Here is a 22,431-nt window from a genome sequence, read left to right as displayed (position 1 = left end):
GGCCTTTATCACAATGGTAGCATTGAGGTTGAATAAATTGTAAAAACTACAAACAGGAAAAAGGATGGGGCATTTTACACCCTTAAAATGCCGAGGATGATGATTCATTATAGCAATTAAATCAATAAATGTATTATAGAGAACAGTATTCAGAGATGGTTTCTATTTAAGGGAGCTCACCTTAAGATTTCCAGCAACATTAAACGTGACAGCAGTTGTTGAGTGAATCACATAGAAGATGGAGAAGTTGAGGCAGAAAGCCAAAACCCCAGAACTGAAAATGATGATGAGGGCCGGACCTATAGACTCGTGAGTTTGAAACCAATCTATAACACCAGGACCTTCAAGTACCATTGCTGGCACTGCCAAGATCATGGTTGCAAAAGGTGCCATGTAGTACACTGTGTTTATGCTAAAGGGTAAACAAAAATAATCACAAGACAAGTATGAGTTGAACATCAATAAAACATACAAAAAGAAAATAAAATAATGTATTCTATAATACTTAAACAATTCACGACAATTAAATGCTTTGTTGACTCGCTTTCAATAGCTATTAAGCAAGCATCAATAAAGAAATATTTTTAATATCTTAGCAAAAATGCCCAGACTACAAAGCAGATGCAAGATGAGAGCAAGTAGGAATATGGAAGCACAGATTATTTACAGAACACACTCTTAACTCCACATAATTGAAAAGATGGAATAAAAAACAAGTTGAAAGATCTCTTCCACATACAAAAACACGAAATACATAAGGAGATTCAAATCCTAAACCTACAACAACTCGACCCCATTCTTTTCCACCTGAGTCAATGCCCAGGAGTAATTGAACAAAGCATTAGCTCCAAAGCACCCATTCCCCACATGCAAGTGGGAAGATCTGCATGCAATTAGCAACAATACAGTATTTAGTATCAACATTACTTTTTTATCATGCAAAAATCAAATGGAAACTGCACAATCATCGCAAAGGGCAGTGTTGACAAGTCCATATGACCTATCTGTCTGGCTCAAGAAAAAAGGGTCTCAGAATGAATGGAAGTTTCACAGGGGGACCCTCACAGCCTAAAAGTTCTTCAATTCCTCTTCTTCCACACAAACCAAAAGAAGCATCCAGGAGACCTCTCCACAAACATTCACTACTGTTATTATCTAGTTTATCCCACCAGCCCAATAAAAAAAATAAGTTCATTCTGAATGAGACAAACATCCAATGAATCCTAATAAGACAGTATGCATAAACCAACAAGTTTGAAGCTACAGTAAAGTAAAACCAATAAAATGAGAATTTCTCACTTGTAACTATGAATAAATTCCAAAAGCACCTAAAATGAGTGACACTACCCTCAATAAAGCTACACCTGAAGGTGCAAGTTCTCAGAAAAGAGGCGAGGAAAAAAAAACAGTTTAAAAGAACTTTTTACAAAGGTCAAGCAGCATGGTGACTGCAGAATATATTACCTCAAGATCAAAGTGCAGAATTCAACGACGGTGCCAGAGCAGTACATGAGAACATTATTATCAATGACAAGAAGCAGCCAATGAATAAATAGCCTTCATCATCCAAACCTCCAACATATTCTATTGGAAACTCATCCACAATGCTACATTAAAATTATGTTGGAAAAGTACCAACTCCATTTTAAACCAGGAATTTCTTATGATTACTAAGATATTAACATCCTTTATGCCTCTTCTGAAGTTAGTTCTACGCATAAACCTTTTTTAAATAGGAAAAAAAATATCCTTTTTTATTTGGCCCCCATTGGGAGTCTGGGACTGGAACCTACTACCTCCCACAATCCCACCCAACCCCTTAACACTTGAGATAGGCCTCAAGGGTTGGTTCCATGCATAAACCTGAACACATTCTCATACAACATAATTAGAAGCATGCATATCCTATGTCCATTCTTTCCAAGAGCCTGACAAAAAAGAGTCAGTTATTTATGCAACTTTTATACTGGGCAAACAAAGCAAGCATAAAGATGATTAGCTGCCCTTTTCAAACTTAGAAGTTGCAATATCATGCACTATATCTCAAAAGAATACATATATTCATTTCATTCGTATAAACAATGCATAAATAATATCATGGGTAGGCAAAAGGTCATCTGCCTTGGTGAGGTCACGATCACCCAAATGCCTTGCCACACTGATAGACATGAATCCACGCTAGTTAAGATGGAAGATCATACTACATTTTGAAACAATAAACTAGTTACCCTATTTGCTTGCTTCTGGCCCACAAATCTTTTGAAGAATGGAATCAGTTCAAATAAGATCAAAACCTGATAACAGCATAGGCGACCAACTTACATCATCAAGCTATTGAACCAGATATTACTATCAAGGGATTCTTTGCCACATTAAACCACCAAATACACACAGAAACCATGATTGTCCATCAAAGTTTAGTGGACTGACACAAGCCACCAAACACAAGATTGACTAGTGTATAAACAAGTCAAACATGATTTACTCGTGTATAACCCATTTATTAACAGTTAACTTGAACCGACATACCAAACCTATTTAAAAAATAATAACTAACAAATATATTTTAGAAAAATAGAAATAGTGAAAAAAGTTAAAATTTACCCTTCCTAAGTTTCTCTAGAAAACATAAAGAATTAAAACCCTTTGACCCAAACCTACTAGAAACTGAAGCTAGCTCTCCTGTTAGCTTAGCTCTAGCTAACTGTAACATTAATTTTTGGCCCAAGCTGTTCACATATTGACAAGTTTCAGGTTCAAGTCTCAGAAAGGACAAAAGAAACCAAAAACAACAATGTTTCCAATCAATAGAAGGAAATCCTAATTATACAATTATGTCCAACTTCAAAGTCGAATCAGCTTAGCTTTGAAATTATAATTTCAAAAGAATGCCTGCTTGAAAAATCAGTGTATTTATCAAAGTATATGGCATTGGGATCCTCCTTTTAAGAATAGCACATCACACCAGTTAAAACTAACCAAATCAATCCCACGGCCCAAATCTTAAAAAAGGTCCACTTTCCCATTTCAGCTTGATCGACATTGAATACGTCTGTCAAATGACTAAATCTAGAAAACCTAATACCAACTTGGAAACACAATAAAGCTAGAATCAGACCAGTCTAAGCCTCTGGTGACATAGAAAACCAGGACATTACCTACATTTTTCAGTAATAACTGCATAAAACAAAACCTCACACTTGGACATGAGCTTCTAAATTCTAAGAGCATTTAACAAAAATACTTTCAACTCAGATATTACTGACAATTAAAATCAACAACTTTAATTCCATATGAACTGTAGAACAGGAATGCGAGAAAAAGGCATCACACAAAATCTAAATTTCATGATCTAAATTATTGTTACACCACAGTCCCATGAGAGTTCACACGCAAGACCAGCTTCAGTTAAAATAATCCTGAGGCAAACTTGATCAAAACCAAATGGAAATGGGCCTTTTTCACAGTTCAAAGGAAAAAAAAAACCAACAAAATAAGAAAGAGGAAGAACAAAGGTATTACCTATCAAATTTATATCCATGCAACAAAGACTCCGCAAGTATGGTCTTTGTGGAAGTAGCCAGACAGCCAAATAAGGCAGCACAAAATCCAAACATATTAAAGCTGAGCTCTGTGACAGATGTAAGAAGAATTCCTCCAACAATGGGTACCAAAGAAGCCCAAATTCGCCATTCAAAGTATTTTCTCCAAACCATCCACTGCAAAACAACTGTTTAAAACATATCTGAATCAGAAGCAAGTATCATACAGTAATATAAATAATATCAGAGCTGATGAAAAAGCAATGATGTGTTTATAACAACACATTCTAAACCTGACCTGTTGTTGCAGGAGTGAATGACTTTATAGTCTGCATAAAAGAAACTGGAATGTAACGCAAACTCACGTTCCCCAACACTATGTTAATACAGAATACAAATGACATGGGAAATATCCGTCTCCAGCGATCTTCAGGGTCAACCACTATCAGTGGCTTAAGCTTCAGTACCTTGATTACCAGATAGGCTCCAATAGCAGAGCATATGAAGTGAATACATGACACTGACAGAGGAAATTTGAAATCCAGTTTCTGCACAAGAAATTACTTCAGATTCCCAGAAATTCAGATCATAACCATGCAGTCATGAACAATAAAACAAATGAAAGGGACCAAACAATTCCTTTTTCCGAGTTAATATTTTGCAACAGTGATTAGAAACCAATTATTCTATGAATAAATGATGAAATCCGGTTGTGCATATGAGATATAAAACCGACCAAAAACAAAGCTCCAAAGAGGGTTATTTCTATCATTCCATGGAAGCACAACAAACAGCAACACTTCCACGTAGTAGATTATAAGTTAGCATTATAACAGACTAAAATTAGGAAATTATCAGTTCCATCAATAGGAAAATAACAAAATCTTCAGGATAATTTGCACAGAAAGATTTAGGAACAAGAGAACAACGCACTTAAGAATACTTTGACATTCCTACTAGCCTACACATTCTAGATCCATGCTTAAATCATATCCCAGTATAGATAGAACAAGAAAATGCGATTGTTAAAACGGAAATAATTAAGAAACTATTGTCCTATCAGATCCAGAGCTTCAAATTCTTCCATCTAGTAACCTCCATTGTAAACCAAAATTTGTTCAAATGAACCAGCCAGATGAACTGACAATTTTTAATCCGAATGACCAGTACAAACCAAAACCTACAAAAACTAAGACACAGAAAAGCCTTGTATATTTATCAGCACTTCAGACAAACAGAAGGTACTCCAGTCAAGGTGGCCAGAAGGAACCAAAATTGACAGCCCAGCTAAGGTTTCCTGCTCAGCCAAACAAACTTGCGAATGGGGCAAACAGCTCAAATTATAATCAAAATTTAAAACGAGAAAGCAGATAAATCACAACCAGCTCATTACATCACCGACAATTTTGCACGTCTTTTTGTTTGTAAAATCCCAGCATATTGAGCATTATTATTTGCAGAGCAAACATGCATACATTTTTCTAATAATTTATTAAATATAATCACTGCCTACATGGCAACTGGAATAGAGAGGGGAAACACAAAATTAAAATATTTGACTACTAGACATTGTTTATCGCAAGCACACCATCAACTGTCGCCGTGTCACGATTATGATTCACCGCTGTTTCTGAATGAAGAGATAGAAATAAAATAGAATAAAATAAAAAAATCAACACAATAATGGAGGGAAAAAAAAAAAACACTGATTCAAAAATAAAAATGAAAATTTCCAAACCCAAAATCAATTTTTCAGCAAAATTAAACAAACCCTTTGAACATCTAAAATTTGAAGATGAAAACATAAACTGAAAAAGAAAATCACAACAAAATTAAGCCAACCCATTGAACAATTGCCAATATGGAGATCAAACCACATCCAGAAACAGAATAAAACAAAATTAAGGAAATGAAATCCATTCGACAAAAGCCGAAAGAGGGGGATTTGAGAATCTGAAAAGCAGAAAGCAAACCTGAAAGATCCACTTGTTCATGATAATCACGGTGACATTGAACCCCCACCATTGAAGGATGGCAAGCAGAGATCTAAACGCGCTCCACTGGCAAAGAAGACTCTCCTCCATCTGTTCCTCTCTGCCCCCAAGAGACAACCCAAAAACCGCAGATCAAACACAACCCACCAAAGATCAACCACACCCCACTTCAATTCCTCTGTTCCCAACGATTCTGAGAGATTAAAACGAGAGCGGAGGGAGGAAAATAGAAAATAGAAGCGCAATAAAGGCCAAAAGGGGAGGACGCAGAGGGAATTAAAGCAGCTGGGCTTTTATTCAGAGAGGAGAGTGTGTAACGCAGGATGTAGCTCCTCTCCCATGTGATTGTGTGTGTATTTTTTGTGTGTTCCCCTTTCCCCTTCTCTCTTCAATTCTAAAACGTACTCGCCTTCTCCTTCTCTCACGCCATGGAAATTATGTATGTATCGTCTCGTTTCCCTTTACCCTTTTTCTCTCTTTTATTTTGATTTCCTATTTTAATTTTTATTAATTAATTTGGTCTAGTCCCACTTTCCTCCCCCACCTTCCTAGGTTGGGGGAGTCATGAGGGACAGAAAATCGGAGCCGTTCAATGAATATACCTGTTGACGTTGACCATACTTTTCTAACTTTCTGATGGCCGGGGGTTTTAAATATGTTTATTTAATCACATCTGATGCTGTCCTTCCTCCTTCCATTGCTCAGATTCTGAATCTTCAGATCCTACGGTTACCCTTCATTACAATCTCCATCAATGCGGTGTCCTCATCCCCGCATATCATAAACTAGTCTCATTTCCCACCCCTTCCCGGAAAATAAATGAAATTTGTGTCTCCATGATTCCCAAAAACCTAACAGAAAAAATGTCTAATATATGATCGGTTAAGAGTTTTCCATAATTGTGTGCCATGTTGCCACATTATTAGAAGTCGTACATGGTATGCTACATAATTTTCAAATGTGAATGGGTGCAATTTATTAACTTATTTATCATATAAATTAAATTAAATTATTAAGTTAAATTTATCAAACACCCACTTGATTTATTCACGTGTTTTTAATAAAATGTTTTAGTTTTCAAAAAAATAATAAATAATTTTAATGGTTGATGCAACTCCCACACCGCACTGACGGGACCTAGTCAAATGGGGTGTGGGCATGGGCTTAGACCAGTCAATTTCGTAACATTTTCGTCGACTAACCACTTTTAAATATGTATATAAAATAAAATAATAATAAAGAAGTATCTTGTTAGGGTGCGTTGGACCTTGACACGTTTGGGTCTAGGGGCTTATGTGGGGAAGGCGCCAAACACAGCACAAATAATATGCCAGAAAATATTCTTTTTTTTTTATTATTTTTTAGCATAAGACCCACCTCCCTTGAGTCACCAATACGACAGAATTAAGTATATAAACACACTTGATTTATATTTTCTAAAGTTTATTTTCTTAACATCCAAGCAATGGTTCTAGTCGGCGACTCGGCTGTAGTCGAGATGGTTTTTTGGGAGACAATTCAGTGAACATGTGAAGGAAGAGTTCCGTGGTGATGTTGCCTCATGTCTTCGCAAAGTGTACTATGACTCCTGGCTACAGGACACATGGAGGAAATTTGTGGCCAAAAGGAAAGGTCAATCTTCTTGTAGATCAAGTTTCTCCCCCCACCCAACCCATCTCATACCCCATACTTTGGATTCGAAATGGGAAATATCAAGACTGTGATATTGTAAAATTAGTGCATACAGGTGAACATTTTCTTGTGATCATTATCTGGATTTTTAATTAATGACAGTGATGGTGTGGGTATAGAAGTCGAAAATGATCAAAGATGAAGGGGAGTGAAGTGGGCGTTTTAGCTGAAATTGGAGTTTAATTATATTTTAAATATTTTTTAATATTAAATTTATAGTTTTTCAATTTCAGTATCCCATAATTGGGTGATGAAAAGAAAGCCGACTTCACAAGTGGACCATCACCAAACACCAAGAAGACCCGTTGGGTTAAAAAAGTGATTTCGCTTTTGTGAGGCTGGCAATGGGGGCGACTTGCCAACCTCCCTTTCAACTTTGTCTTGCCCTCCATACCCAGTCTTGAGTGTTCCTACGCCCGCAAATACACTCTCTTGCCTAGTCAAATGAAAATCATTCAAGAAAGGAGCATAGAAGATGGGATTATAACCTCCAAATCCGCAGAGGAAAAGGCATTTGGAAAGTGGGACTTGGACACCATGTGTTGAAATGAGATCAAATCAAGTTATTCTATTGTGCTTCCGCTTTTTTCCTCTCTTTTGGCCTTTTTCCCTTTTCATATAGAGCAATGGAGCACAGGCGGGACAATGACATGATTTCTCACAACCCAAGCTTACCTTGAAGATACCGTTATGCCCTTTGACGGAGTAGGGATGCGGAAGCGAAACAGGGGCATCTTCCGAGATTTATTCCACACGCTACGTCGACTTTTGGGTGAAGGTCTCCCTAACTAATTAAGGGGTGCCGACCATGCAAGTGGGGTGTGCCAAAAAATCACGATCTATAGGATCGCGGGCCTGAATTCAAATCTTTGAAATTAAAAAGGAGAACAACGTTGTTGAAGAAAAAGTCGGTATTAGACCAGGGCGACTCCACTAGGGGGCATAGGTTGGGCCGAGAAACAAAGGCCCTAAGATTTTTGTGGGTTGGGTGCGATCAACACAATGCATGAATATATCGTGCGAATCCTGAAGTTGCCGGGTCTTAGGAATCAGAATAAAAAGTGTTTCCTTCTCCCCCACAACTTGGGGAAGCCGCCCTAAGAGTTGGGCCTGGCTCCTACTTTATTCATAACAGAACAGTGGTTGAAGAACAATAGTTTTAATTAGTAATTTTATGAAATATTTTTAATATTTTAAAAAAATTTATCATTCAAGTGTTATAAATATAAGAAACGTTTGTTTGAAATCACTATCAAACACATTTTTACATAATCACATCCCAATTTATTTCATATATTAGACGATCTTATTTGAAATGTGAAAATAAAACTTGGGAGGCCATTTTTTTCTTTTTCTTTTTTATTTTGTAAACAAATTGTAAATTTGATTAAATATGATCTTTTTAATAAAATATAAAGAACAACATTATACTAATATGGTAAAGTATATGTTTTTATTATAAATATTATAAAAAAATATGGATATTAACATCCTCATTTTTTATTTATATTATACGAAATAATTAATAATAATTCAAAACTAATAGTCGCTAAAAATATTTTATTTAATATGAATTTAAAAACAAATGAATTTTAATTTTTAAGGTGTAAATGAACAATTTTTTTTATATATGTACGCATTTAGTTATTCAAGTAATGGCAAAGTATTGTAAATTTTTATTTATTTTGTAATTAATTAATTAGTTTTTTGAATTCCAATTATTCTTAAAAATTAGAAGAATCATTAAATAATTCAAAATATTAATTATGTTTATAATATATTTACTTAATAAGAAAATTTAGAAAATATAATTGTGTATATCAAAAAAAATAGTAAAGTTGTGATGTCCCACATCGGATAGGGGAGCAAGTTCCTGGCGCTATATATGTAGAGGCTCCTCTTAACTAAGTAGACGCGTTTTAAAGCCGTGAGGGCCCCCTTGGGCCCAAAGTGGACAATATCTACATGGTTGGGTGCGGGTCGTTACAAATGGTATCAGAGCCGATCCCCGACCCCGGTGTGGGGGTTTGTTTGGCTCCGTAAGGGGTGTTTGTCTGTTTGGTCCTGCAATCCCATGGGACACAACGAGGACGTTGTGTCTGCATGGGGAGGTATTTGTGATGTCCCACATCGGATAGGGGAGCAAGTTCCTGGCGCTATATATGTAGAGACTCCTCTTAACCAAGTAGACGCGTTTTAAAGCCGTGAGGGCCCCCTTGAGCCCAAAGCGGACAATATCTACATGGTTGGGTGCGGGTCGTTACAAAAGTCATGGCTTATAATGTGTTGTTAGTTTTGGTTCATTAATTTTTGTGGTGATTATACATATATATTTTAGTTTAAAAATAATTTGAAAGTTTATTAAACTCATTAATAAATTCAATAGAAAACCTCAATGTATATTTCATAAAATTTATAAAAATCTAATTACGTGCATAACACATACACTAAAGTCATTATACACCATTTTTATCAATGAATATATGATATTAATTAGACCCATGTTTGAGTTTCCATTTATTTTAAAAATTATTAAATTCGATAATCAACAACATTAAGTTTTGGTTGATTTGAAATCTATTTGTTTAATGAAAAACATATGTATGATTTCATACATGGGAAAAACAATAGAGTCATCCTATCCCAATTTTGTTTTCCATAAATTTATTACTTTATTTGATTGAATTTCAAATTATTTGTAAAATTTATTAAACTTATCATTGAATCCAACAAATTGTAATTACATTTACAAATTTATTGAGGTTTACAAAATGGATAAAATTTAAATTAATGTTTTTCTACTTTTTTTTCATAGTCAAAAAGGTCATTTTTTGAAAAATAAAAAATTCATATCCTTCTTCTCAATTTCCATACTTTCTCTAGGTCTTTGGCTTAAATAGTGAATTTATATGGACTAAAACATAATTGTCCCAAAAACAATAGAGTAATCCTATCCCAATTTTGTTGGTTTTTTTTAGTTTATTTACTTGGAAAAAAAATTTCATAAAATTATAATTACATATAAAAAATATAATTACATGCATAAGACATTCGCTAAAGTCATTATACATTATTTTTATCCATTAATATATGATATTAATTAGACTCATATTTGAGTTTCCATTTATTTTAAAATCTATTAAATTGGATAATCAACAACATTAAGTTTTTATTGATTTGAAATATGTTTGTTTAATGAAAAATATATATATGGTTTTATATATGCGAAAAACAATAGAGTCATCCTATCTCAATTTTGTTGTTCATAGATCTATTACTTTATTTAATTAAATTTCAAATTATTTTTAAAATTTATTAAACTTGTCATTGAATCCAACATATTAAACTTTATCGGTTTTTTTAGTTTATTTACTTGGTAAAAAAATTTCATAAAATTATAATTACATATAAAAAATCTAATTATGTGCATAAGACATACATTAAAGTCATTATACACCATTTTTATCCATGAATATATGATATTAATTAGACCCATATTTGAGTTTCCATTTATTTTAAAATTTATTAAATTGGATAATCAACGACATTAAGTTTTTGTTGATTATAAATCTATTTGCTTAATGAAAAATATATGTATGATTTTATACATGAGAAAAACAATAGAGTCATCTTATCCCAATTTTGTTGTTCATAGATCTATTACTTTAATTTTTTAAATTTATTAAACTTGTCATTGAATCCAACATATTAAACTTTGTTGGTTTTTTTAGTTTATTTACTTGGTAAAAAAATTTCACAAAATTATAATTACAAATAAAAAATTTAATTACGTGCATAAGATATGCACTAAAGTCATTATACATCATTTTTATCCATAAATATATGATATTAATTATACCCATATTTGAGTTTCCATTTATTTTAAAATTTATTAAATTGGATAATCAACAACATTAAGTTTTTGTTGATTTGAAAACTATTTTTTTAATGAAAAATATATATATGATTTTATACATGGGAAAAACAATAGAGTCATCCTGTCCCGATTTTGTTGTCCATAGATCTATTACTTTATTTAATTGAATTTCAAATTATTTTAAAATTTTATTAAACTTGTCATTGAATCCAACATAATAAACTTTATTAGTTTTTTTTAGTTTATTTACTTGGTAAAAAAATTTCATAAAATTATAATCACATATAAAAAATCTAATTACGTGCATAAAACATACATTAAAGTCATTATACACCATTTTTATCCATAAATATATGATATTAATTAGACCCATATTTGAGTTTCCATTTATTTTAAAATTTATTAAATTGGATAATCAACAACATTAAGTTTTTGTTGATTTGAAATCTATTTGTTTAATGAAAAATATATCTATGATTTTATGCATAGAAAAACAATAGAGTCATCCTATCCCAATTTTGTTGTCCATAGATTTATTACTTTATTTGATTGAATTTCAAATTATTTTTAAAATTTATTAAACTTGTCATTGAATCCAACATATTAAACTTTGTTGGTTTTTTTAGTTTATTTACTTGGTAAAAAAATTTCATAAAATTATAATTACATATAAAAAAATATAATTACGTGCATAAGACATACACTAAAGTCATTATACACCATTTTTGTCCATGAATATATGATATTAATTAGACCCATATTTGAGTTTCCATTTATTTTAAAATTTATTAAATTGGATAATCAACAACATTAAGTTTTTGTTTATTAGAAATCTATTTGTTTAATGAAAAATATATGTATGATTTTATACATGAGAAAAACAATAGAGTCATCCTATCCCAATTTTGTTGTCCATAGATCTATTACTTTATTTGATTGAATTTAAAATTTTATTAAACTTGTCATTGAATCTAACATACTAAACTTTGTTGTTTTTTTTAGTTTATTTACTTGGTAAAAAAATTTCATAAAACTATAATTACATATAAAAAATCTAATTACGTGCATAAGACATACACTAAAGTCATTATACGCCATTTTTATCCATGAATATATGATATTAATTAGACCCATATTTGAATTTCCATTTATTTTAAAATTTATTAAATTGGATAATCAACAACATTAAATTTTGGTTGATTTGAAATCTATTTGTTTAATGATATATATATATATATATATATATATATATATGTATGTATGATTTTATGCATGAGAAAAATAATAGAGTTATCAAATCTCAATTTTGTTGTCCATAAATTTATTACTTTATTTGATTGAATTTCAAATTATTTTTAAAATTTATTAAACTTGTCATTGAATCCAACATATTAAACTTTGTCGGTTTTTTTAGTTTGTAAAAAATTTTCATAAAATCATAATTACATATAAAAAATCTAATAACGTGCATAAGACATACACTAAAGTCATTATACACCATTTTTATTCATTAATATATGATATTAATTAGACTCATATTTGAGTTTCCATTTATTTTAAAATTTATTAAATTTGATAATCAACAACATTAAGTTTTTGTTGATTTGAAATCTATTTTTTTTAATGAAAAATATATATATGATTTTATACCTAGGAAAAACAATAGAGTCATTCAATCCCAATTTTGTTGTCCATAGATCTATTACTTTATTTGATTGAATTTAAAATTATTTTAAAAATTTATTAAACTTGTCATTGAATCCAACATATTAAACTTTGTTGTTTTTTTTAGTTTATTTACTTGGTAAAAAAAAAATCATAAAACTATAATTACATATAAAAAATCTAATTACGTGAGCATGCACTAAAGTCATTATACACTATTTTTATCCATGAATATATGATATTAATTAGTCCCATATTTGAGTTTCCATTTATTTAAAAATTTATTAAATTGTATAATCAACAACATTAAGTTTTTGTTGATTTGAAATCTATTTGTTTAATGAAAAATATATGTATGATTTTATACATGGGAAAAACAATAGAGTCATCCTATCCCAATTTTGTTGTCCATATATCTATTACTTTATTTAATTGAATTTCAAATTATTTTAAAATTTTATTAAACTTGTCATTGAATCCAACATATTAAACTTTGTTGGTTTTTTTAGTTTATTTACTTGGTAAAAAAATTTCATAAAATTATAATTACATATAAAAAAATATAATTACGTGCATAAGACATACACTAAAGTCATTATACACCATTTTTGTCCATGAATATATGATATTAATTAGACCCATATTTGAGTTTCCATTTATTTTAAAATTTATTAAATTTGATAATCAACAACATTAAGTTTTTGTTGATTTGAAATCTATTTTTTTTAATGAAAAATATATATATGATTTTATACCTAGGAAAAACAATAGAGTCATTCAATCCCAATTTTGTTGTCCATAGATCTATTACTTTATTTGATTGAATTTTAAATTATTTTAAAAATTTATTAAACTTGTCATTGAATCCAACATATTAAACTTTGTTGTTTTTTTTAGTTTATTTACTTGGTAAAAAAAAATTCATAAAACTATAATTACATATAAAAAATCTAATTACGTGAGCATGCACTAAAGTCATTATACACTATTTTTATCCATGAATATATGATATTAATTAGTCCCATATTTGAGTTTCCATTTATTTAAAAATTTATTAAATTGTATAATCAACAACATTAAGTTTTTGTTGATTTGAAATCTATTTGTTTAATGAAAAATATATGTATGATTTTATACATGGGAAAAACAATAGAGTCATCCTATCCCAATTTTGTTGTCCATATATCTATTACTTTATTTAATTGAATTTCAAATTATTTTAAAATTTTATTAAACTTGTCATTGAATCCAACATATTAAACTTTGTTGGTTTTTTTAGTTTATTTACTTGGTAAAAAAATTTCATAAAATTATAATTACATATAAAAAAATATAATTACGTGCATAAGACATACACTAAAGTCATTATACACCATTTTTGTCCATGAATATATGATATTAATTAGACCCATATTTGAGTTTCCATTTATTTTAAAATTTATTAAATTGGATAATCAACAACATTAAGTTTTTGTTTATTAGAAATCTATTTGTTTAATGAAAAATATATGTATGATTTTATACATGAGAAAAACAATAGAGTCATCCTATCCCAATTTTGTTGTCCATAGATCTATTACTTTATTTGATTGAATTTAAAATTTTATTAAACTTGTCATTGAATCCAACATACTAAACTTTGTTGTTTTTTTTAGTTTATTTACTTGGTAAAAAAATTTCATAAAACTATAATTACATATAAAAAATCTAATTACGTGCATAAGACATACACTAAAGTCATTATACGCCATTTTTATCCATGAATATATGATATTAATTAGACCCATATTTGAGTTTCCATTTATTTTAAAATTTATTAAATTGGATAATCAACAACATTAAATTTTGGTTGATTTGAAATCTATTTGTTTAATGATATATATATATATATATATATATATGTATGTATGATTTTATGCATGAGAAAAATAATAGAGTTATCAAATCTCAATTTTGTTGTCCATAAATTTATTACTTTATTTGATTGAATTTCAAATTATTTTTAAAATTTATTAAACTTGTCATTGAATCCAACATATTAAACTTTGTCGGTTTTTTTAGTTTGTAAAAAATTTTCATAAAATCATAATTACATATAAAAAATCTAATTACGTGCATAAGACATACACTAAAGTCATTATACACCATTTTTGTCCATGAATATATGATATTAATTAGACCCATATTTGAGTTTCCATTTATTTTAAAATTTATTAAATTGGATAATCAACAACATTAAGTTTTTGTTGATTAGAAATCTATTTGTTTAATGAAAAATATATGTATGATTTTATACATGAGAAAAACAATAGTCATCCTATCCCAATTTTGTTGTATATGGATCTATTACTTTATTTGATTGAATTTCAAATTATTTTAAAATTTTATTAAACCTGAATCCAACATATTAAACTTTATTGGTTTTTTTAGTTTATTTACTTGGTAAAAAAATTTCATAAAATTATAATTACATATAAAAAAATATAATTACGTGCATAAGACATACACTAAAGTCATTATACACCATTTTTATTCATGAATATATGATATTAATTAGATCCATATCTGAGTTTCCATTTATTTTAAAATTTATTAAATTGGATAATCAACAACATTAAGTTTTTGTTGATTTGAAATATATTTGTTTAATGAAAAACATATCTATGATTTTATGCATGGAAAAACAATAGATTCATCCTATCCCAATTTTGTTGTCTATAGATTTATTACTTTATTTGATTGAATTTCAAATTATTTTTAAAATTTATTAAACTTGTCATTGAATCCAACATATTAAACTTTGTCGGTTTATTTAGTTTATTTACTTGGTAAAAAAATTTCATAAAACTATAATTACATATAAAAAATCTAATTACATGCATAAGACATACACTAAAGTCATTATACACCATTTTTATCCATAAATATATGATATTAATTAGACCCATATTTGAGTTTCCATTTATTTTAAAATTTATTAAATTGGATAATCAACCACATTAAATTTTGGTTGATTTGAAATCTATTTGTTTAATAATATATATATATATATATAATTTTATGCATGAGAAAAATAATAGAGTCATCAAATCCCAATTTTGTTGTCCATAAATTTATTACTTTATTTGATTAAATTTCAAATTATTTTTAAAATTTATTAAACTTGTCATTGAATCCAACATATTAAACTTTGTTGGTTTTTTTAGTTTATTTACTTGGTAAAAAAATTTCATAAAATCATAATTACATATAAATAAAAAAACTAGCAAAACAATTCAAAATGAATTTTGAGTTCCATTATTTTTGTTAATATTAATTTAATTGCTTTTTGAGGTTCAAATTATTTAAACATTAATATTTTTTTTGCACAAAATGTTGTTTAATTTGAAATCGACTTGTTTAATAAAAAAAATAGAGAAGTTAAAAAAAGAATTATATAAGAATACAAATAACTCAAATAAATATCATATTTAAAAATTATCGATATTGGTATCGGGCTGTAAAAAAAATATATATATAAAAAGAAAGATATGTGATCTACTTTCTTCCTTTATTATTTAGAGCAAATAGATATTATTATCAATTTATTTATTTTGTCATACACATTTCCAAACAAAAATAAATAATCATTTTTTTAGGTATATCAAAAACACAAGAATTGGAATCACCCAATGCTTTCTCATTGAAAAAGAAATAAAAATAAAAATAAGTCTGATTCCCTCCCCCATCTACCAAACACGCTCACAGAGGAATGAGAACGTGGGAATGAATGAATTTCATGGGTCAATCAAATTCACTCTTAGATATTCCTCGAGAACTTGGGAAGGTCCATTCTGCGCACCAGACAGCAACTTAACCCTGATTTTGATAAGTTATAATTACATATAAATAAAAAAACTAGCAAAACAATTCAAAATGAATTTTGAGTTCCATTATTTTTGTTAATATTAATTTAATTTATTTTTGAGTTTCATATTATTTAAACATTAATAATTTGTTTGCACAAAATGTTGTTTAATTTGAAATCGCCTTGTTTACTAAAAAAAAATGGAGAAGTTAAAAAAGAATTATATAAGAATACAAATAACTCAAATGAATATCATATTTAAAAATTATCGATATTGGTATCGGGCAGTAAAAAATATATATATATAAAAAGAAAGATATGTGATCTACTTTCTTGCTTTATTATTTAGCCAAAAAAAAAAAAAAACCTTCAAAAGATGTCATTTTGAAATGAAAAATAGAAATATTTTAAGCAATTTGTATAGATATTATTATCAATTTATTTATTTTGTCATACACATTTCCGTTGTTACCTAACATTGAAACAAAAATAAATAATCATTTTTTTAGGTATATCAAAAACACAAGAATTGGAATCGCCCAATGCTTTCTCATTGAAAAAGAAATAAAAACAAAAATAAGTCTGATTCCCTCTCCCATCTACCAAACACGCTCACAGAGGAATGAGAACGTGGGAATGAATGAATTTCATGGGTCAATCAAATTCACTCTTAGATATTCCTCGAGAACTTGGGAAGGTCCATTCTGCGCACCAGACAGCAACTTAACCCTGATTTTGATAAGTTATAACAGCCAGCATGCCATTTTGGGGATGTTTCTCAACTAGCCTTTGATTTGGAGGCACATCACTCCGGGAATGTTTCTCAGGGTGCTGCTTGCTCACCCACCACAAAAAAGAGTTCATCTGAAAATGTTGAGTTTTGTCATGTTTTTTCTCTTCTGCTACATGTTGAAAAATGCCCCTCAGACAATTTTAATTTTAGAATCCCATGCTAAAGATGGGGGAGAAAATACAAGAAGAAGATAGCAATACCTCATATCCCTTGTCCTCCAAAAATTACAGTATGCAATTAAATTTTGCCTTAAAAAAATTTGCAAAGAAATTGAAATTTTATTAATTGAACACAGAGAGTACAGAAGTTCTCATCCCTATGTATTTCCTGGTCAGAATGCCGGTTAAATGAGGCATCTAATGGGCACTCTAGCTCATTAGAAATTCAATTTGACAGTAGGCAAGTTCAGACCATAAATTTAGGGACAGATGATTTTGAATCTTCCTTCTCAGCATCTCCTGCTACATCCACATGAGTAAAATGCGATTAGACAACAGCTGATCCATACAATCAGGAATTCATAAATGATAGTGAATGAGTATCATGTTTCTATATCATTTGTTCAATGTGTACTAGCTCATCCAATAAGGTGCTAAAAACACTGAATTCCATTGCAAAGAATAGAGTTACTTATGGTACACTAGTGAAAGGCATGCTATGCATATGCATGAAACTAGGAATCGCCTTATTAATTTCATATCATCGTTTTGGTCCATAGAGCAAGTAATAACATTTTACACTTGAGTTTAGTTACAAAGGCACACAGTGAAGACAGGTTTTTACATCAAGGAAAATAGCAAGTATTGCTAAGTTCTAAAAGAGTTACAGCAAATCTTCGTCAATAGTAGACCTATTTTTCAATTTTCTTTTTGCTGTATGTCAGAAATCAACTGGGATGCTGTAAGAAATCACAAAGGTCTTTAATTATAATGTCATGAGCCTTGGACATTGAATATACAATGTTTCTCTCATCTTCAGAATGAAACATGGACTTTGTCATAGAAACGCATTGAAATATGTATGCAAACACAAATCACATACATGGATCTGCAATTCTAGCTACATAACCCTTGTGAAACTCTCAAAAGTTCTGATGGAAAAAATTGCACCGCAGGCCCATCCCAAAGATTAGCAAGCACTAAGGAAGTCTGTGCAGAACTTCCAAAACCTGTTAAGAGGGAGGCCATCCTCGATATTTGTAGACATTTAGAAAGTTCATTGCAGAACTTCTCACCAAAACCTGCCAAGTGTGATGGCCCATCCATACAAATGGATGGGCCACTAGTGCCAACCATTCTTCACAGAGGATTTAACAAAAAAAGGGTTTTATGGTATGCAGTCAACATGCTTATGGCATCTGATTTTGTTCTGACATCCACAACAAGACATATACAGATATCAGCATTGTTTTTACTCAAGCATCTAAATTGCCATGTAGTAACAGAGGTTTTTTCTATGTTCATAGGATGTCATCCCACAGATAAGAAGTCTTTATATTATAAAGCTTATGAATTGGCCATGTCATTGGGCAGTTAGGTAAAGATTCACCTCCAAAACGAGACATAAGAAAAAAGATATGGTGTTTTTTTTTTTTTTGATAAGCAAAAAATGCAAACATATTAAAAAAGCGAGAAAAATTGAAGATATGGTGAAAACTAACTGCGAATTGGCACCATAAATCCAATTTTAAACTTGGAGCAATCAATATTGGGCTAGGCTAGATAAACAAACCAAAATCCCGCCTTCAATCCTGGACAGCAAAGGTTATATAATTTGATTGTCTACTCAATAAGTCAATCCAGGGACAGAATTGGGCTTAACTGAACTGGAACAACTCCATCGATCCTAGAAAGGTTATATAACCTGATTGATCTACTAAATAAGTCAATCCAGGGACAGACTCCTTGTTTGCACCAATAACAAATCATGTGAAGATCAATTTGTTTTTTTTTTATCAGAAACAAAGAAGAATATATTAATAAAAGAACAAATACATGAGAGAAAAAAGAGACAAAAGAAAGAGAAAAAAACCAAGGGAAGGATGAGAGGATGTGAAGATCAATTTGTTGACAACAAGAAGCCCAAAAAAATGTAAAACCAGATTGGAATGGTTTGGTTAATGTCCACAGAGACCTTTATTGTTTATCATAATGGTTAATCCCCACACATGAAGAAATTTCATAGTACAATGGTTGAAAAAAAAAACTTCTTTAAAGTATCATAATTTCTGATTCAAAATCTAATAAATCCATTTTTCAGGAAACAATGCTGTGTTTTCTTGTTAATTTTCCTAAGAGAGATATCAAAGGTTTTGCAAACTACCAGGCACCATCATGAAGCAGAAGCACAAACCAAAATGAGATTCTTTTAACCTGATATCACCCAGCTAGCACAAAATTCCTAAAAATAAGAGTAAAAAGGAATTCCAAAAGTCGGTAGCATATCTACTAAAATCAATTTGGGAATTTTTCTTTAAACACCAAACCACCATGCAGAGGTATGCAACAATATGACTAGTCACAGCTCTCTATCAAAGGTTTTTTCTTGTTAATTTCCAGAGAGAGATATAAAATGTTTTGCAACTACCAGGCACCACCATGAAGGAGAGGCACAAACTAAAATGAGATTCTCTTAAAACAATATCACCCAACTAGCACAAAACTCCAAAAAAGAAGAGTAAAAGAGAATTCCAAAAGTCATAAGCCTTTTCACTAAATCAATTTGAGAATTTTTATTTAAACATGATATTATTGTGAAGCTGACAACATTCCTCCAAGCCCTAGGATGTCAGTGAGCAAACACTAAGACACCAACAAGAACATGACTCTTTAAGCATTACAGTAGGATGTCAGTGACTTCTCCCTAAAACCAAAGCTATTCAGCAAACGGATTAATGAGCTAAGGCCCCAGGACTAAGCTTGAATAACGCTGATCTTGCCTTCGTTGAGCTTGTGAGCCATCTGGGTAATAGCTTACAAATTTTGGGAAATGCTTATTTCATCTTACAAAGAGTTATAAAAATAAAAAACATACTTATAATCCAAAATCAGGTGGTCGGCAAAGAACCATTGGGGACTGCGTTTGTTTCCCGGGAAAATAAAGTAGTTACACCATTCTCAGCTCATGGATTCGAATAAACTGGGAAAATGCAGCAACACGCTTGACAACCAACAAAATTCCCAAACCTCGACACTTACAAATATGGAAGTCTATATATATATATAAGGGGGATTCAGAGAGAGTTGGGCGACTAACCAGTTTGAAGAGGTGGGGCTTCGCCGTAAATGGCTTTGAGCCTAGCGAGAGGGACGGGCTGTGGTTCGGCAAAGAGCTGCTGTTTCCAATCCCACACGGTCTTCTTGAGGGCTTTATTGGTCTTGACCAGCGACTCCTTCTCTGCTTCTAGGGCTTCAATGTTCCTTTGTTGGTTCACTGATCTCACGGTTAAGGCCGCGAATGATCCTACCAAGAGCACGTTGATGACTGTGTTGTTGTTTGCTGCTCTCCCTGCAATACTCATCACTCTGTTTCCCCACTCCATTTTCCCAATTGATTCCTGAATTTTTTTACTTCCGTTTGGGTTTAAGGGTTTATAAATTTAACCACCAATTTTGTTCACTTTTCATAATTACTATTATTGTTTTCATCAACGGCCCTTAAATTCTTTGATTAATTGCTATTTATAAAACCAAAGAAGTGACTAATAAGTAATAAGTGAACGATCTAACATTTTTCAAAAATAGTTTTTTATTCTCTAAAAAAAAATTTAACATTAAAATAATATAAATAATTTGTTATTCTTAAAAGCAAAAAATAAAGTAATTATAAAAATATATAATATTTTAAAATTTTCTATATTACAACAAGAAATAAGTTAAGATTTTATTTTTATATTTTGTTTCTAAATAAAATCTTATTTTAAAATATATTATATTTGAAAATATTATTAAATAAAAATAAATACTATGATAATTTCCTTCTTCTGTCAGAAAGCTTAATCCGAGTTGCAAATCTTGCGCGTAACTCACACGGCCTCCTGAGGCGGGAATATCCCCCTCGAAACCCACCTATATTTAGGCCCAGTTTACCTGTTTTACATTTGGGCCAGGTTCCAGTACGAGTAATTGGACCTCCCCTCGAAGCTCTCATCTTTCGGTACTCGTGGCATGCCTAACTGGTAAGGCGTGTTTGTTTTGACTTGTCTCTAATCATTTTTGAAAGGAAATCGAACCAATTTAAAATACGTATAATTTAATACTAAAGTAATGAAAATGTTGGTTTTTTTTATTATATTTATTTTTACTAATGTAACAGGTTTTTTTTTTTAAATAAAACTTTTATAATATGGATATCACACCGTTAAACATTATAATTTTGATTTCAACTTTTATCTAAAATCAAAAAATGAAAAGTTATTTCAAATAATGTTTATATTAATCCGTTAGTTTTGTTACCTTCCCATTTAGGCACATGACATGGCATTATAACAAATCTTACACCTTTTGGTTGACACTCATACTTTTGAGTTTTGACTGAAAATAGCGTATCAAAAAAAATAAATTAAACCTTCAACCAAAATAATTTTTAAATTAGTTTAGGTTAATCATTTGGATGTGCATAGGTTGAATGTTTTTTCCATGACTTTTGTCACAAAAACTGTGGTACGTAATTATAGCTTTCAATACTTTAAATTTAAGTTTAAAACCGAAATTGAAGAAAATTTAAAAACTGTATTAACTATGATTTTATGATGCAGATTTCATGTGAATACACCGCACTAGTTTAAAAATTAAATTACTTTATAAAAATTATGTTTTAAATAAATGATTTTTACCCATACCTGCTTTTATAAAAGATTAGACATAGGATTTATGTAATATGATTCATATCTCGTAACTAATAAGAAAATATATAATAAAAATAACATCTAATATTTAAAATTAGTATTGTCTTTATCTATTTAAAAATAATTTGAAATACATACACTTTTTAATGAGTCATCAAATTATTTTAAAAAATGT

The 22,431-nt window shown here is 30.2% G+C and overlaps 2 protein-coding genes across 4 annotated transcripts; both read right to left on the bottom strand.

Annotated features, from left to right (window-relative positions):
* Positions 1–147: 147 nt before the first annotated feature.
* On the bottom strand, positions 148–5,996 carry LOC117907162 (UDP-galactose transporter 1). Of its 2 annotated transcripts, none has more exons than XM_034820594.1 (4): positions 5,516–5,991; positions 3,841–4,090; positions 3,523–3,730; positions 148–412 (listed from the first exon to the last, which is right to left on the bottom strand). In XM_034820594.1, exons 1-4 carry the CDS (start codon positions 5,624–5,626, stop codon positions 163–165), a joined length of 819 nt encoding a protein of 272 aa, XP_034676485.1. In that variant the 5' UTR covers positions 5,627–5,991; the 3' UTR covers positions 148–162. The 2 variants fall into 2 exon arrangements, with proteins under 2 accessions (XP_034676485.1, XP_034676486.1); XM_034820595.1 differs by lacking the exon at positions 148–412 and adding an exon at positions 557–883 and having other exon boundaries at positions 5,516–5,996.
* An 11,624-nt stretch (positions 5,997–17,620) lies between these two features.
* LOC117906234 lies at positions 17,621–20,987 on the bottom strand. Of its 2 annotated transcripts, none has more exons than XM_034819208.1 (2): positions 20,666–20,987; positions 17,621–17,871 (listed from the first exon to the last, which is right to left on the bottom strand). In XM_034819208.1, exons 1-2 carry the CDS (start codon positions 20,949–20,951, stop codon positions 17,816–17,818), a joined length of 342 nt encoding a protein of 113 aa, XP_034675099.1. In that variant the 5' UTR covers positions 20,952–20,987; the 3' UTR covers positions 17,621–17,815. The 2 variants fall into 2 exon arrangements, with proteins under 2 accessions (XP_034675099.1, XP_034675100.1); XM_034819209.1 differs by having other exon boundaries at positions 17,621–17,868; positions 20,666–20,984.
* Between the last annotated feature and the right edge of the window lie 1,444 nt (positions 20,988–22,431).

Source organism: Vitis riparia, chromosome 18 (assembly GCF_004353265.1).
Source record: "Vitis riparia cultivar Riparia Gloire de Montpellier isolate 1030 chromosome 18, EGFV_Vit.rip_1.0, whole genome shotgun sequence".
Lineage (NCBI taxonomy): Eukaryota > Viridiplantae > Streptophyta > Magnoliopsida > Vitales > Vitaceae > Vitis > Vitis riparia.
This window is presented reverse-complemented; position numbering and strand designations above follow the sequence as displayed.